Source organism: Bufo gargarizans, chromosome 5 (assembly GCF_014858855.1).
Source record: "Bufo gargarizans isolate SCDJY-AF-19 chromosome 5, ASM1485885v1, whole genome shotgun sequence".
Lineage (NCBI taxonomy): Eukaryota > Metazoa > Chordata > Amphibia > Anura > Bufonidae > Bufo > Bufo gargarizans.
The window spans coordinates 444,796,233-444,815,333 of record NC_058084.1 but is presented as its reverse complement, the minus strand read 5'-3'; the positions used below and the strand labels follow the sequence as shown (position 1 = coordinate 444,815,333).

At 44.5% G+C, this 19,101-nt stretch overlaps 1 protein-coding gene across 1 annotated transcript in view; it reads left to right on the top strand.

Annotated features, from left to right (window-relative positions):
- Positions 1 to 19,101, top strand: part of ARHGAP21 (Rho GTPase activating protein 21) — a 149,284-nt gene that overhangs the window by 77,385 nt on the left and 52,798 nt on the right. The window contains 3 exon segments of the mRNA XM_044295259.1: positions 646 to 738; positions 1,518 to 1,596; positions 3,531 to 3,585. Of these exon segments, the coding sequence (XP_044151194.1) occupies positions 646 to 738; positions 1,518 to 1,596; positions 3,531 to 3,585 (227 nt within the window).

The following is a 19,101-nucleotide window of genomic DNA, read 5'->3' as shown; positions in this document are numbered from 1 at the left end:
GAAGCTGTAGACCTAAAACAATGGAATGATTTTATTAAGATTTTTGCCTAGTTGGCTCACCTTTTTGTTTTAGATGCATTGGTTTGTAAAAAAAAAAAAGACTTGTGGTCACTGGGCTTAATGTCTAAAATGAGTGCATAAAATCCTTATTTTATAGTATAGAAGGTGTGACTACTCTGCCCCCACTGTCTGATTAGTTGTCAGCCTGCTACAAAGATAACATAACATATATCTTCTTTTTTTTTTTTTTTTTTTTGTAACTAAAGTTCTGAATGAGATTCGTAGACGTATTTTTCCTAGAATATTTTCCGGTACAAGGTTCTCCAGGGTTTATATATTGACTTATCCTCAGTATGAAGACCCCCAGCCCCCCCGCTGATCAGCTGTTTGAGGAGGTGGACTCCTTGCAGCTTACCAAGCACAGCGCCATACATTGTATAGTGGTTGTGCTTGGTATTGCAGCTCACCCCCATTCACTTAGGCCTGGGATTCGGACATCCGCCCATCTCATTTTTATGACTTATTCTTAGGATAGGCCATCAATATGTAAATCCTGGAAAACTCCTTTAATTATAAGATGTCAAATAAAGTTGTGTGTGTCTTAGTCTTTTACTATGAACGTCTACTTTTTTTTTTATTCCTTAGGAAGACCCAGAAACCGGTTGGAGCCAATGGACACCATATTTGTGAAACAAGTTAAGGAAGGCGGACCAGCAAATGGAGCCGGCTTGTGCACAGGTGATTTATTACTTTATATTATGTTTACAATTGTTTTACAAGTTTTTTATTTATTTAATTTTTCTACTGATGACCTATCCTCTGGATAGGCCGTCATTATCTGATTGGTGGGGACAGACACCCAGGACCCCCCGGCATCGGCTCTCCTGTGGGTGCTGCTACCTTCTCTCCGCTCACCAAGCACAGTGCCGTACATTGTATAGTGGCCATGCTTGGTATCGCACTCGTGAATGGGGTTGCGCTGCTCCCGGGCCACGTGAACAATGAACGTGATGTCACTAGCTTAGGAAAAGCTGAGAGAAGGCGGCCCTCACAGGAGTGCAGGTGCCTTCCCAAGCATCTCATCGGCAGGGGTCCCAGGTGTTGCACCCCAACCGATCAGATAACGATGACCTATCCAGAGGACAGGTCATCAGTAGGGATGAGCGAACTTATGTTTCAAGTTCGGCGTACAAGGTTTGAGTTATCTAAGAATTCCGTTATGGTCCGTGGTAGCGAAATCTAAGGAATTCTTAGATAACCCGAACCTTGTACGCCGAACTTAAAACACAAGTTTGCTCATCCCTAGTCATCAGTAAAACCCTTTTTAATATTGTGTTGTAATATAGTCAGTATTATCATTCTTAGTGGGAGTAGTAGTAGTAATGTGCATTATTAAAATTATTTATTATTTGCATTTTTATGATCTCCTCTTCTGATGCAATATAATGGGAGCGGTTTTTGTCATTACCTCTCGTGACCGGCTGAAGTTTGTGATACTTTTCTTTTTGTGTTCCTAGGGGATAGAATCATCAAGGTGAATGGGGAGAGTGTTATTGGGAAGACTTATTCTCAAGTCATTGCTTTAATCCAGAACAGGTATGTCGTCGTACTGTCTGCCGCAGGTATCCGTATTTACAGGTTATGAAATCGTGTCCGGACACATCTGTCTACTATAAATGTGTGTGTTCTCTATGATAGAACAATTCTGGAGCCTCATTTCTTAGAACTGGATGTGATGTGTACAGAGAGCTTAATGCAGGTAGCTTGCTTGGCCTTTCAGTTCACCACTATACAGCTGTGTATCTACCGGGTGGTCCACAAAAAAGTAGCCTGCCTCCAGCGATAGTGTGACAAGATGAATGTGGAATTTATAGGATGTGGATTTATATATTTTTTTATTTACCCACAAGTCACAAAGTGTCGCTGACAGTGGTCCCCGTTCACATCTCTGCATCTTTGGGCAGGTCGGATTATGTCGGCTGACACTGCTTGTGATGCTGCGGATGGTGTTTGTGATGTTCTCCTTCGGGTCCTCCAGAGCAGGCATCCTCAAACTGTCGGCCCTCCAGCTGTTGCAAAACTACAAATCCCAGCATGCCCGAACAGCCTACAGGTATCCGCCTACAGCAGGGCATTGTGGGAGTTGTAGTTTTACAACAGCTGGAGGGCCGCGGTTTGAGGATGCCTGCTCCAGAGGACTGTGGATTGTTAGTGGACACTTTCTGGTTAAAATTTTCCCCCCCGAGATAAAAATCACACGTGGACACAGTCTTGGGAGCGTGGCGGCCATAACCCCTCGCTCACAGTCCGCTCCTCCGTAAACAGTTCATGAACCCGGCCAGTGAGTCCCGTAAGTTGCGGCATGTTGTCCCATCTTTTCGGAAAGAGCAGGACATTTTTTCTTCTGAAGCATCACTGCAGTATTAGCCGACATAATCCGACCTGCCCAAAGTTGCAGAGACCTGAACGGGGACCACTGTCAGCATCTTTTGTGTTAAAAACAAAAAACAAAAAAACTCTCCGCTCGCTCATTCATCTGGTCATATCACTGGAGACAGGCTATTTTTAATGAGCCACCCTGTACCATATCAGATTGTAAATCTTTAAAGCAGGCATCCTCAAACTTCGGCCCTCCAGCTGTTGTAAAACTACAACTCCCACAATGCCCTGCTGTAGGCTGATACCTGTAGGCTGTTCGGGCATGCTGGGAGTTGTAGTTTTGCAACAGCTGGAGGGCTGCAGTTTGAGGATGCCTGCTTTAAAGGGGCTGGGCTCCTCACACTGATTCTACTACTTACCTGGCTTCCCGCGCTGCTTCTGGTCCCCGCACGGCCACCGCTGCTGCTTCACCCTGTGCATGAATGAAAACATCTGGTGTCCGGGTGGGGGGTCAGCCAGTAGCATCGTGGGTGATGCTCGGGAGGCTCATTCCCGTCACTGCCTGCCATTTGCTGCCCTGCCCCACCACTACCGGTTGTTTTCATCTGCGCACAGGGAGAAACAGCAGCGGCGGCCAGTGCAGGTACAGGAGCGGCGCGGGGGGCCAGGTAAGTAGAATCAGTGTGAGGAGCCCAGGCATTTCCAGGCTTGGATAACCCCTTTAATGTATACGTTATAGCTGAGCAGTGCGGCCAAATAGATTAACCCGTCACCCTTGTGACAGGGGAATATTTGGCTGATGCGGCTTATAAAGGTTCACCGTACTGTTGTCATTTAAATGTCATACTTTCCATATTTACCAAAGCCAGAAAGATTTCCCACGTTGTGATTTTGTGAAAGTTGTCGCCTGTCTTCTGCTGTATATACATAGGGGCTCCACTTTCAGCCTCGCGTCCTTTACGACTGCATACCGAGGAGGTTTCCAAAGAGGAAGAAATGTCTTATTTTTGCAGATCACTTATAGAATCTTAAGAATGTTATCTTTGGGCAGAACAAGCTCCTGCTGAATATTCAGTGCTATGAGCTGTAGACCTGTACAAACAGCAGTCCGTGAGGACAAACTGACTGAACGTTAAATGTCGTTTTTGCAGTGACTCCACCTTGGAACTTAGCGTGATGCCAAAAGATGAAGACATCCTCCAGCTGGTAAGTATCTCTGTCTTCCTCTATGGTCGGGTCACATTTTGTGTGTGTAGATTCTATAAGTTGCGTTCTGTGAACTGGCTGAGAACCACTGCAGCTCCTATAGAGGTTGTCGCACGGCGTTCCAGGAGCCCAGCAGGTAAATTTGCCTCCGTGATTGTACACAGATTTGCCATTTAGAATTCTGGATTTTCAGCTGTACTAAAAAACGGTGGCCATGTGTTGTCATAAATCTGAGATTTGACTCCCATCATCCACTGTCCCAAATACAATTTCCAGACCTAAGGCAGGGGATGAGCATTTGTAAAATCTAAGGGTATATGGACATGGTGCGTATTGAGTTTTGTGCAGGAAATCTGCAGGGTTATACAGTACCAGTAAGAAATTTGAGATTTTCAAAATCTTCCTCAATTTTCTGCGAAGAAATTGACCTGCTGTGTGGATTTCGGAATCTGCAGCATGTCACTTGTTTGAGGACTTTCAGTGCAGTTTTCTTCCTTTGCAATGGCAGGGGTGAGGTATGGGGCATATCCGCCAGTAACACATGCGTTTTTTGCATGGGGTTGGTGCGAAAACGTAGAATAATACAGTGCAGAAAATCCTCTTAAACTGCACTGCCGTGTGCATATACCTTAAAGGGGTTATACGGTAATAAATATTGATGACCTATCTTCACCTGGGACCCCGACGATCAGCTGTTAGAAGAGTCCGGTGCTCTGCGATCACTGTGGCTTCTTCCTAGGCTTGTGATGGCTAACCTCTAGCAATCCAGCTGTGGTAAAACTACGACTCCCAAGATGCATACTTGCTTGTTCTCAGAATGCCATAGAAATGATTGGAGCATGCTGGGAGTCAGTTTCACCACAGCTGGAGTGGTGGTTAGCCATCACAGGCCAAGGCCATGTCCTAGCTGGAGTGATGGATGTTGCCTACCCCTGACCTAGAGGGAAATCCACCTCAAAATCAATTGTAAGGGCTCGTTCACACAACACTTTTTTTGGTGCTGTTTTTCATGCATTTTTTTCAATGGAGGAAGAACTTTTTTTTTTTTTTTTTTTTTTTTTTTTTTTCCCCCACACTGGAAAAAAATTAAAAGAAAAAAAGAAAAATCGGGCATGCTGCTTCTTTTTTTCCCCACCATCTTGGTGCGGAATCCACGCTGATTCTCCCATCACGTGAAAATACCCTAACTGATGCAGATTTTGCAGCTGAAATTTGGGAAAATATTTTTTTTTTTTTGTGCACATTTCATGTTTGGGCCAGACCCTTAAATCTTTTTGTCATGTCACTCGGCTTTCCTAGTAAGTGGATATAATTGATTAAAATTAGAATCTGGGGATAAGGAGGAAATATCCTTTAAATGTGATCCTCTAGATGTGAACCTCTCGAAATTGCCTCACTATAGTAATGAATCACATCAGTGACTCCTTCTGAACAGAGGGGGGCGCTGTAGTCCTGGGTCTGAGACCCTAAAGCTGAGAAACTGATGTCCAAGGAACATGTGTAACAATGCTGGGTGGTGGAACCACAGGCCGTGTGTGATATCACAGCTCCGCCCCATTTAGGCTACTTTCACACTCGCGTTTTGGGCTAAACCGTCATAGATCTGCAAAAACTGATCAGTTACAAGAATACTACCGTCTGCATCCGTCATGAACGGAACCGTTTGTATTATCTTTAACATAGCCAAGACTTTAACACCATTGAAAGTCAATGGGGGACGGATCCGTTTTCTATTGTGCCAAGGAAAACCGTCCGTCCCTATTGACTTACATTGTGTGTCAGAACGGATCCGTTTGGCTCAGCTTCGTCAGACGGACACCAAAACGCTGCAAGCATGGAGCGGAATGGAGACTGAACTGATGCATTCTGAGCGGATCCTTTTCCATTCAGAACTCATTGGGGCAAAACTGATCCGTTTTGGACCGCTTGTGAGAGCCCTGAACAGATCTCGGAAACGGAAAGCCAAAACTCCAGTGTGAAAGTAGCCTTACTTTATCGGACACAACCTGTGCAGGGGTGCGGCGCTGCTTCTAGTAGAAAGCGGCCTTACATTATTATTATTATTTTTTATATTTTTTTAAACAATCCTAGACAAACCCTTTTAAAGTCGACCGGCTATGTTACTGTGAAGACTCTGGTCCACGTAGACTGACTGCATCCTGTGGGAAAAGTAAAAAGAACAAATTAAAAAAACTAAAAAAAAAACTTTTTGCAACTGTGTCCATGGGCGGCATGGTAATTGAATGAGATGATGTGTGAACCCGGCCTAGAGCGTGCAAGAGCAATGTGCACGCCAATAAATTAAGCGGTGTGGCGATGGGGAACGCGCCGAGGTAGAATTGTTAATTATAGGGGGCTCGAAGTCTTGAGCAATGTCACAGATGTCTTGTTGCCAAAATTCTGTTTGTAAATCCACTTTCTACCCTGATAGGCGGCTGTGCACCATGGTTTTGTGCCCCTTTTTTTTTTTTTTTTCTTTTTTTTTTTTTTTTATGGCCCTTAGTGTCTGGTGGAGTTTTAGCTTCCAGCACCCCCTGCTGATCGGCTGTTTAAAGGGGCCATGGTACTGAGGTGAGCACAGCAGCCTCTTCGTATTCAGGCACAGTGCCGTACATCCAGTAGTGGCTGTGCGCGGTACTACATGTGTATTTCACATGCACGAGAAGGAGCTGTGGTAACGCTCACAGCCACTGCAAAATGTACAAAATTGGCCCAGATTTACCAAAGCTGAAGACGGAGTGGACTTGGACAGGCTGCACCAGATTTATCACGGGGCTCACGCTGGTGCAGGAAGAGACCCTTCTCGCTGACTACTTGTCGGCTTACTCTCACGGCAGAATAGTGGCACAACTTTGGCGCGAATTAGTGCATCCCTGGCCCCAGCCCCTTCAGTTTGGGCCTACCCTTTGTTGTATGTGGGGAAAAGTGTAGAGACCCTAGATGCGCCAAATTGCTCCACCTTTTAGACAGATTTTTGGAGCATATACTGTAGTAAATATTGCCCGCTGTGCCTGGTAAACAATGAAGAGGCCACAGCGCGTGCCCATCAATCAGCCGCTTAGCAGGAGCCGGGCTCCCATCAATCTGACATTGATGGCCTAGCCAAAGGGACAGATTATTAAAGGGGTGAGTATGGCTTCCAGTGTTGAAGCCATACTCATACTGTCCAAGTTTTTATTTAAAGGGCATCAAGTTTAGTCCCTATGACACCGGCTGACCTGTTACATGTGAACTTGGCAGCTGAAGACATCTGTGTTGGTCCCATGTTCATATGTGTCCGCATTGCTGAGAGAAATTATGTTTTAATATATGCAAATGAGCCTCTAGGAGCAACGGGGGCGTTGTCATTACACCTACCAGCGTGACTTTCTCTGCAACTGCCCCGTCCTCTGCACATTTATAGGACCAGGTGTCTGCTCCTAGACCTGTCAAAGTGCAGAGAGAGCAGAGCCTCTAGGAGTAATGGTAACGCCCCCGTTGCTCCTAGAGGCTCATTTCTAAATAATAAAACAACATTTTTCTCAGCAATGCGGACACATATGAACATGGGACCAACACAGATGCCTTCAGCTGCCAAGTAACAGGCCAGCCAGTGTCATAGGGACAAATCAGCTGACAGATGCAGACATCCCTTTTGATATGAAAGTTCAGGTTCTCCTCTGTTCTATACATCCGGATGGGGTTGTTTCTGCTGCATTTGCCCGGATTTATGCAAACCCTATTTGTAGGCCTGGTAAATCCTTGGCCATACCAGCGATCACCAGTAGTTTTGCCTAGAAGACGTCTGAACATTTGGTCTGCCCCCATTCTTCTCACCCCCCCCCCCCCCAATTCTGTATCTTCCACCGGGATGAGTCCTCAGCATCCGTTATTGATTTGGGATCATCGCCTCGTAGAAGGTACAGCCGCTGGGATTCGTCGTGTGAGAACCTAATACTCCAGCGAGCGCTGCCTGCACGACGGAGCGTGATCCTTAGTGTGTTCTGTCAGTCACATGGCTCGTCGCCATGGTTACTCGCAGCTTCATCTTCTCGTTGCTTAATTACAGACTTGTGATATATGTTTTGTACATCAACCTATACAACATGAATCCCGGTGCTCGCTTCTGCTTCTGGCATAACTGCTAGTTCTCCCGCTGAGCTGTCACTGCTCCTATTTCTAGTATTATTATTATTATTATGATTATTAGTTTTCTTTTTTAATGATGCCCTTTTTTTGGTGGGGAGATGTCAGCTTCCATATTTTGTGACCTTCCTTCTTATCCCGCTCAGTCGCACTTAGTCCGAAAAAAAATATAGACCGGAGACATATGTATCCCTGTACATAGGGGTAAATGGATTTGTCTTTGCTACCCATAGCAACCAATCACAGCGCAGCTTGCATTGCTTATAGTGCTCTTGATTAATGAAAGCTGAGCTGTGATTGGTTGTTAAAGTCTGTTTCCTAAATCTGCCCCATAATACATACTGCGCGATTATGAAAAACTTGGATCAGAAGCAAATGGCGAGTAGTGGCAGATTCTCCAGTAAGGAACATTTAGGATTTTTGTGAGTTTTCCCCAACGCATCCCAGCTTAGGCTACTTTCACACTTGCGTTAAAGTTTTCCGGTATGGAGTTCCGTCCTAGGGGCTCAATACCGGGAAAAAAAATTATCAGTTTTATCCTAATGCATTCTGAATGGAGAGCGATCCGTTCAGGATGCATCAGGATGTCTTCAGTTCAGTCACTCTTATGGTATTTGGCCGGGCATTGGCGGTATTTTCTCCGTCCAAAATTCTGTTAAATTATTTTCCATTGAAATGCATTAATGCTGGATCCGGCACCAAGTGTTCCAGCAAAACGGATCCGATTTTCCGGTCTGCACAAGCGGAGAGCTTTAAAAAAAATGCTAAAAAAATTAAATAAATACCGGATCCGCTTTTGCAGATGACATCCAGAGAGACTGATCCGCAATGCATTTGTTAGACAGATCCATCTACAAATGCTATCCGTTTGAACACGGATATCCGGATCCGGCAGGCAGTTCTGGTGACGGAACTGTCTGCCGGATCTTCACAACACAAGTGTAAAAGTACCCTTAGTTTGTGCCTAAAAGACATTGCAGGATAGGGTGATGTGATACTGCTGTATAGTCCCTGCATAAGGCGTCATGCACACAACTGTCCTTTTTGCAGTCCATGTGCTGTCTGAATTTTTTTTTTTTTTTTTTAGCAGGCCCATTGCCTTTTATGGGTCCGCTCTTAATATTTGGCTCCATGTTCCATCTTTTTGTGGGGCGGACCTACCGATGTGGAAGGAACACAGATGATCCATGTGCTTTTCCGCATCCGTATGTACGTTCAGCAAAAAAGATAGAACATGTCCAATGGGTCTGCAGAAAATACGGATGCAATTTGCGGACCGCAAAATACGTAGGCCCATGTGCATGTAGCCTTATGCCACAAATGAACCTCTTAGTAATATCACCACACACTACTAAAGTTTTACCGCACATCCATCGATGTGTATTGAGCGTGCAAACTATAGTGTCACCAGTATTACGCTTGCACACACCCAGCAGAAGAGCATTCACACACTGATACTAATCGGTCACCAGCCGGCCGCCCTACCTGTACGTATATATTATTATTATATAGATCTCTATCTCTAGAACTGTGGTTTAGTTTGTTGCATTTGACAAACTTTAAAAGTGTCTTCCCATTTTAGTAAGTGTTGGCACATTGGTAGTATATGGAGGTTCTACCTATCTATACCCCCACCGATCCTTAGTACCCTTTTACATGGCCCAAAGAGCGGGACAATTATTGGGTACACTTGTTTGTCGGGTGGCCACAGTTTTCATGCTCTCTTTGCACTTTGACAGGACCAGGCAGTGTTAAGGGCTCATTCACATGACCATATATTTGGGTCCCCATTTGCTCTTCAATTTTGCAGGACGGATGCTCACCCATTAATTTCAATGGGGCTGCAAAAGATGTGGACAGCACAACGTGTGCTGTCCGCATCTGTACTTCTGTTCCACGGCCCCCTAAAAGATAGAACATGTCCTCTTCTTGGACAAGAATAGGACATGTTCTATCATGGGGCTGGCCGTCCCTTTCTGCAAAATGAGCAAGGCACATGGCCGGTATCTGTGTTTTGTGGATCTGCAATTTGCAGACCACAAAAACGGATACAGTGGTGTAAATGAGCCCTAAGCATCTTAACCTCTGGCCCTGTTAATCAAGGTGCAGAGGGCACAGCAGGTGCAGAGAGAGCAGAGCCTCTAGGTGTAATGGCAACGCCCCCGTTGCTCCTAGAAGATTATTTTTGTATAATAAAAATCATTTTTCTCAGCAATGTGGGACACATATGAACATGGGACCAACGCAATGTCTTCCGCTGCCAAGCGCACATGTAACAGGTCAGCCAGTGTCATAAGTACAAAACTGCTGACAGGTGCCCTTTTAAATACTCCTTCCCGATCTTCCACTGTCCCTGCCGGTTTCTGTACCTTCCTGGTCTCTCTAGAGAAAGGGATGTGACTGATCAGCAGTCACCATTTTCTGAGTTGAGCGGGACCAGGAAGTGGCCAGGAATTATAAACCTGCTTTTCCATTTTCTGGATGCATGCAGAGATCTTGCCAAATGTAAGGAATTGAAAGACAAAGGAGATCAGAAAGCTGCACCCTTTGAATGGGTGAAGGTAGACAGCCTGAACCATGGACGTGCGCCACGACTACAGTGCACACTGTGCTGCTCTATTGTAGCCCGCCACCAGGATGCCAGTCTTCATATACGAAATGCATTGTGGTTTACTCTACACGTTATGTGCTCTTTGTTTCCAATGGCCAATTTGACACGAGTGCATTCAGTGCGATAATTACACTTTCCCATCCTGAACACTGCTCCTATGACACGGATCCAGAGCATTATAATGATTTATAATGCTGTGTGTTCCTGCCCGATCTGTACTGACTGCATTATGTGAGTACAGCTCATTAGAGCCGAGGTCAGGCAGGAACACACCGTATTATAAATGATTATAATGCCCTGGGTCCATGTGATAGGAGCAGCGTTCAGGATGGGGAAACACGTGACACACGGAGCGCATTTCTTGCACTGAATTACGCTCGTGTGAAATTGGCCATTGTCTCTCTAAGCTGAACCCCCGATGAGTAGGGATTGTGATCTAATCTTTACTGATACAAATGCAGCGTCCGGAGTAGTCACATAACAAACTGGATCTTCACAAGAGCAGACCTCTAACGTCAGCATTAATAAGGAATGAGTCCATTTCTTTCCACTTCAAATACCAGTCCAGGTACTTAATGCTTTGTGCGTTTGTTTTCTAAGGAAACCGCAAAGATACTTGTCTCATGTATTATTAATCCACTTGTTGGTCTGGTTTGTAGCACATTATTATAACCGTGGAGCTATCTTCTGGTCTTTGCCCAGTTCAAGACACCTATTTGATTGTATTATAGCCTTTCTATTACACTTTTAACCTATAAAGACCTTAGAACACGTTTCATCCTGAGCCTCCTGGTTCATAATTAAAATACCAGAATTAGAGGGGGTATCCCATGATTATTATAAAAATGAAAATCGGACATCATATAGTACATGACTATCTTTCTAACAAAGCTAGAACCAGCCCTGTACCTCACATGGGTCCAGAGATCTCCCCATTCATTGCTTTGCTAGATTTATATCAAGCTGACAGCTCAGGGGGCGTGTCTTTCCTGCTGCAGCTCAGGGGGCGTGTCCATGCTCTCCCTATAACAGCTCAGGAGGCAGTTGAAGAATGAAACTGAGCATGTGCGGCCATCTCAGTGAGCAGGTCAAAGAAATGAGAAAAAACAAACAGCAGGTGGCGCTATATAGATACATTTTATTGAATAACTCAGTAGCTGTACTGACCATAAGTACCATGCACATATCCTTCTGCTGGACACCACAGCGCTTCACTTTTCTGTTTTCAGTATTTGTTACCCGTATTCGGGAAAATCAAACTCTTAAATGTTCAAAGGTGTGGTCTGATTTGGAATACCCATTTTCAAATTCCTTATTGGGGATCATCCTTTTTCTTGACCTTCATCTATTTATCAGCCAGGGCAGAGAGCAATGGAGGACCTGATAGGTCATTACATTAAAGGGCATCTGTCAGCAGTTTTGTCCTTATGACACTGGCTGACCTGTTACATGTGCGCTTGGCAGCTGAAGGCATCTGTGTTGGTCCCATGTCCATATGTGTCCGCATTGCTGGGAATGATGATGTCCTAATATCTGCAAATGAGCCTCTAGCAGCAACGGGGGCATTGCCGTTACACCTAGAGGCTCAGCTCTCTCTGCAACTGCTGCGCCCTGTGCACTTTGACAGGGCCAGGCAATGAAAATGTAATCAGACTTGATCCTGTCAGTGCAGAGGACGCAGCAGTTGCAGAGAGCTGAGCCTCTAGGTGTAACGACAACGCCCCCGTTGCTCCTAGAGGCTCATTTGCATATATTAAGACATCATTTTTCTTAGCACATAGGACCAACACTGATGCCTTCAGCTGCCAAGTGCACATGTAACAGGTCAGGTACAAATCTGCTGATGGATAACCTCTCCTGACATGTCTGTTTTAGTAACTACTTGCATTTCACATGTAATAACAATTCTGGAGCATGTATACTTGACTCTGTGTAGTGCCATTCCTTTATTAGTCCTTCTCAAAGTTATGAATAAATTACTAGTATTTTGCTATGAAGGTCCAGCTGGGTGTTACCAGTCGAGCGGTGCCCCTGCATAGTCTGTCACTAGCAGCACTGATTGGATAGACTGTGCAGGGACACGCTCCCCACTGGTAACACCCACCTGGACCTTCATTGCAAACTACTAGTAATTGATTTATAACTGCTAGCAGGAATAATAAAGGAATGGCTCAACACAGTCAAGTGAATAGCTGCTCCAGAACTGTTGTTACATGGGGGGTGCAAGTAGTTGCTTAAACAGTCATGGGAGCTGTGTAATGCTCCATTTCCCCTGTGGTGGCGCTGCAGGGAACCTGAACGCTTGCTGTTGTGTTCTTACATATTACCGCTAATCGGTGAGGAAATAACTAGCAAGACGCTTTGAGGACTAGGATTGTTCAAAGCGGTCAACTGCTTTATCAAAATATTCTAATATTTCACTCTGGTATACAATATTAAACTCTACAAGTGGTCACCACTCCAGCTGTGGTAAAACTACAACTCCCAGCATCCTCCATTCACTTTTACAGGAGTTCTGACAACAGCCAAGCAAGTGTGCATGCTCGGAGTGGTAGTTTCACCACAGGTGGCTTGCCGGAGGTTGCTGATCCCTGTTGTATGGGTTGTCTCGTGAAGACGCCCCCTCTTCTCTGAGCTCATGCTGACTGATCTTATAATGTCTTAAAAGGGCACACAGATGGGTTATCTGTAGAGCAGGTTAGCCCATCTGGTGGATCCCACCGAAACTCCACTGCACTCCTGGAACTCATATGGATGAAGATTTTAATACTGATGACCTATCCTCTGGATAGGCCATCAATATCTGATCGGAGGTGGTCCGATACCTGAGGACCCCCGCTGATGAGCTGTTTGTGAAGACACCGGTGCTTCCTAAGCACAGCTTCCACATTCACTTCAATGGGGCTGAGCTGCTCCTAGGCCAGGGATGGGCAAACTGCGGTTCTCCAGCTGTTGTAAAACTACAACTCCTAGTATGCCCAGTCTGCCTACCTCGATCAGCCTACAGCGGGGCATGATGGGATTTGTAGTTTTACAACAGCTGGAGAGCTGCAGTTTGCCCATAACTGTCCTAGTCGATGTGACCGATGAACGTGATGTCGCTCGGCCTAGGCTAGCAGTGAGAAGGACTACCGATCGGCGGGGTTCTAGGTGTCCAGAGGATACATCACTAAGGTTAAAACCCCTTTAATGCTGGACCCCTTCAGTAATCTTGTGGCATGCACTATATATAGTGTATATATGTGTGTGTGTGTGTGTGTGTGTGTGTGTTTATATATATATATATATATATATATATATATATATATATATATATATATATATATATTATATGTATGTGTGTATATATATATATACACTCGCCTAAAGAATTATTAGGAACACCTGTTCTATTTCTCATTAATGCGATTATCTAGTCAACCAATCACATGGCAGTTGCTTCAATGCATGTAGGGTTGTGGTCCTGGTCAAGACAATCTCATGAACTCCAAACTGAATGTCAGAATGGGAAAGAAAGGTGATTTAAGCAATTTTGAGCGTGGCATGGTTGTTGGTGCCAGACGGGCCGGTCTGAGTATTTCACAATCTGCTCAGTTACTGGGATTTTCACGCACAACCATTTCTAGGGTTTACAAAGAATGGTGTGAAAAGGGAAAAACATCCAGTATGCGGCAGTCCTGTGGGTGAAAATGCCTTGTTGATGCTAGAGGTCAGAGGAGAATGGGCCGACTGATTGAAGCTGATAGAAGAGCAACGTTGACTGAAATAACCACTCATTACAACCGAGGTATGCAGCAAAGCATTAGTGAAGCCACAACACGCACAACCTTGAGGCGGATGGGCTACAACAGCAGAAGACCCCACCGGGTACCACTCATCTCTACTACAAATAGCAAAAAGAGGCTACAATTTGCACGAGCTCACCAAAATTGGACTGTTGAAGACTGGAAAAATGTTGCCTGGTCTGATGAGTCTCGATTTCTGTTGAGACATTCAAATGGTAGAGTCCGAATTTGGCGTAAACGGAATGAGAACATGTATCCATCATGCCTTGTTACCACTGTGCAGGCTGGTGGTGATGGTGTAATGGTGTGAGGATGTTTTCTGGGCACACTTTAGGCCCCTTAGTGCCAATTGGCCATCGTTTAAATGCCACAGGCTACCTGAGCAGTTCTGAAGGCAAAAGGGGTATCAACACCGTATTAGTATGGTGTTCCTAATAATTCTTTAGGTGAGTGTATATGTATATATATATATATATATATATATATATATATATATATATATATATATATATATATATATATATATATATATATATATATATATATATATATAATCTCTATCTTTGTGTATTTATATATCTTTCTATATTTTGTGCAGTAAATACTTCTGAATGTCACTTCCTGGACAGATCTCTATACAGACCTATGGGCTGATATGGAGATCGGCTTGTTAGTGGAGTAAGATGACAGGATGCAGGTCAATTCTAAATAATGTGGAGGAACTACATTGCTCATCATCCCTTCTTTATCATACGTGCCTTTTGTTGCTCTTCAGGTCTTGCCATTTTCTTGGCTCTTTCCATGTCTCTATTTCTTCATACTTGTTTGGGCAATGACATTTAGTCTGCCATTTCCTGGGAATTCCTGTATTCTCTTTACACTCAGATTTTTTCCTGATTATTATGTGAGTCAGTATTGGCTTTCCTGGAAAATGACCCCCAGGCAACCACAGGCGGCATATTAAACTTTTCTCAGGCTGGAATCAGACGTGCAGTTTTTGGGGCCATAGCCAGAAATGGATCCACATGTGGGGTTCACCATGTATCTACCACCGACGTCCTCAACACCCAAGTCTATATCCCGCAGTAATCTGTCGTTCATTCAGATGTGGTATTTTTTTTTTTTTTACCAGCACATTTCAAATCTGCATGAGGAAACCTTGGCGAGTTTTTGAGGAATCGTACATCCAAACCTTAGATTTTTCGTCAGACGGCGGGCACGTCATGCTTTTCTGGTCAGTAGAGAGGACTAATCCTTCATAATCTGCCTCCCCGGCTGCTCTTACAGTTTGATGCTTGCACAGGCAACGCTCTCCATTACTGTATGGCGGAATGAGAAGAGGCCTTGTGTTTGACACAATGGGGCGTATTTATCGAAGTGCAGCTCCACAGCCTGAAAACTTCTTCCGCAGTCTGATTGCTGCAGTTTCATGGTCTGATCTGAAAAGAACAGTTTTTAGGGTTTTTTCCCGATCTGTGGTGGAACCATAGGATCTATTCTCAATTTGCCTTCAAGGCTTTTTAACCCCTTGTGCTCTTTGTTCACTTGGGGCTGAGAGTTATTACGGAGAGCACAAGTTAGATTTAATTGTAGTAATGAGGACTTATGTCGCTCCTTTATTCTTATGACCTCATACCCTCCCCAGATAATACACTACAAGATCATGCACTTAGTGATTGTCTATCCTTGGACTCCATTTTGCTTTTCATTCTAAATAAACCCAATGTTTTCTAGTTCATTTCTATTATACATCGTGTTTAAATGTGTCTTTATACTAGAGTTCTGGTTTTCTGATACTGACTTCTAACTCGCCTGTATATAGACATAGTTAAAGGGAGGCTGTCTGCAGTTTTGACCATGCTAAACCTCTGACTGCACTGGGTAAGGCCTGGGGAGGGCAGGACAAACCTTCCTTTTGTGGAGGTTTTCTTATCAGGAGTAGTGTGAATATGCACTTTTATTATGCTGGATTCTGTTTCTACACGTGCCCTGGAGGTGGAGCTTCAAAGTGAAGTGTTCTGCACTGAGCTGCTTCATAGCCCCTCCCTTTTGCTCAGATTGTCAGCAGTAACATCCATCCAAGAGACCAGTATAGCTGTCACTCTGAGCCAACGGGAGGGGCTATGAAGCAGCTCAATGCACAGAGCACTTCACAGTGGAGCTCCGCCTCCAGGGCATTTGCAAGCACAGAATCAAACTTCATATTCACACTACTCCACAAAAGTTATCTTTGTACTCCTCTGCCCAGCCTGTACCTAGTGCTGTCAACAGTTTTTAACATAACAGTTGACAGAATACTTTTAAATAATAAAACTCTAGCTGTGTAAAAATCAGCGCTAGAGGGCACTTACTGTCCTACACTGAGCCCAAAACTCAATAATAGGGCCGTATATGCAGTGAGCTCCATCTAGTGGTGACTGTAGGCAACCAGATTATTTTTATATATTAAATATATTGTTTTCCTTGCATGGGGGGGGGTCTGAGTTCAGTGCAATTGAATTATTGACGCATTGATCAGATTGAGGAGCCATATTACTATCTGAATGTACATTTTTGTTTTTAAAATCACATAATATATCACATGAACGAAATAGAATACATTTTCTTACTCCTGGCCTTTACTAAAGGGGCAGTTCATTGAGGGCAAGTGATGGCACATGTCTACAGCAGTGTTTCCCAACCAGTGTGCCTCCAGCTGTTGCAAAACTACAACTCCCAGCATGCCCGCACAGCCTTTGTCTGTGCGGGCATGCTGGGAGTTGTAGTTTTGCAACAGCTGGAGGCACACTGGTTGGGAAACACTGCTCTACAGTATGAAGGGGCTGACTTGTAGTAGCTCCGCAGTCACAGACCATTTCTTCTGACGATTGGTGGCCCGTCCCAGGGGTCAGACCCTCTGATCAATGATTGCTGGAATATGCTAGCAATACAATATCAATTGCCCTGTCTGTAATACCCCTTTAATATATGGTAGGGTCCGTAGCAAATTCTTCTGTATTTCCATGAAAAGTACTTAGCAAGACTGAGCAATTTACTAGGAACTGGCAACAAGTAGGAAATCTTTCCTGTATCTGATTCGTCAAGCTACATGTGGTCTGGTATGGTTATTGTGGGTTGACTGTAAACGTGTTGCTGAGCTACAAGTACCAGCATGCTCCTTCCATCAATTAAAAGTGAATTAAAAGGAAAAAAAAACCAGGAGGGCCTGAGGTATACTGGAAATCATCAGCTGCTTACCTCGAGATCTGATGGCTTTCTAAGCAATGGCTTGTATTACTATAGCATTGTAATTAGATAAAGTCTAATAATCATTTCCTTTCTGTAAGTAAATCTCTGCCTGGCACCAGCTTGACCCACACATTATGCAAGCGGCCCGGAGGTTGCTGCATGGATGCATGCGATCAAGTGCCGCTCACATTTACAGGCAGGTTGTTCTAAGTGCTGAAATATCGAGACTCTGAGGTGCATTAAAATTCGGTTGCCACTGCAGTCCGAAAGCGATGCGGTGGAGCCTGTCATTAGAGGATGCAAATCGCCAGCAAACCTTAGGGCCCGTTCACATGGCGGGGGCATGGTGACAAAATTCCCACAGCAGCTGGGGTGCGCTGCAGTTCCCAGGCCTGCAGTAGGGGCATATCCTTCTTTTTTATTTTTATTTTTTATTTTTTGTCTGGGTGGATGCCGCTTTAGGTGTTCGCTCAAGGGTTAGGGTGTCCCCACCTCACATTTTATGCCTCCGTTTGATGTATAGGAATGAAAATGCAGCACACCACGTTCTTGTATCCTGCACAGTAAAAGAAATTATTTTTTTTGAAAAAGTCAAGCGCTTAGCGTTTGATTCATAGGATCTCCAATTCTTTCACTGCTGGGGGCTTGAATCTAGTCTCGAGCATGCGCAGGCTCTCTGAGCATTGAGCCCCTGAAGACGACCTCACAGTGGAGTGGAACAGTGCGCAGGCGCCGGCATTGCAGGGACCCTTCAAGACTATCGTTTACATGGTGTGACCAGTTAAATAAGTCATTTTTTTATTTTTTGGGGTTGCGCATGGTACAGAATAGACAGACAACTTCATAATCGTGCTATAAGGTACTGCTGACGGTTTAATATGCATTTTCTAGGTTTTAAACAGATGGGAAAAACGTGATGTGAACCCAACCTTAGTTCCATTCAGTGGAGCTAAAGGTAGGTTCACATCATGTCTTTGCAATCCATTTAAAGTAAAGGGGTAAAAAAACATGTACGTTAACGTACTGTATATTTTTATTTTTTTTAGCAATTAAACTATGGTGAACAGATACCTTTGTATGGCATCTGTCTTCGGCCTCCGTCACTGCTGATAGCTGTAGGCTGTCCGGGCATGCTGGGAGTTGTAGTTCTGCAACAGCTGGAGGGCCGCAGGTTTCACATCCCTGCCCTATAGGCTGTGTTCACAAGTTCAGCATTTGGTGAGGATTTAGACAGTTTTTGTCAATTAAATCAACGTCCAACTCGCTGATATTCTGCATCTAGTGCAAGTGATGGTCAGATTCAGTGAAAGCCGGTTGACAACCATATAGCGGTCATCACAGCACCCTGGTTGTCGCACAGCATTTCTGAACAGCGCCCCCTCGTTTTGACCAATATGGCTGCAAAGGTTATTCCACTGCATACTACCAATTTTCCATCTGGTAGTCTGGGATACTGCAAGACTAAATCCTGGTGGTGCTGTAGTAGTGACCATCTTGATGGAAGGAAAAAGCTAAATAAGTTACAGTAAAAGATGCTGTCCTCTAGCAAAGAGAGGTTCCTGCTGTGGAGGACTTAGTGCTACCATGTATTATTCAAATTGATGGGCAATATGCAATACCACCTTTCTCCTGCAGAGGTCACTGCAGTGGAAATGTGCAGTTTACCCCAGTTATTTGATCACTGGTGGTCTCCACTGTCAGGTAGGCAGTGATCAGCTGATGGCCAGTGGTTTCTCATTTGCAGTAGGACTTGTCCAGTTGGGAGAC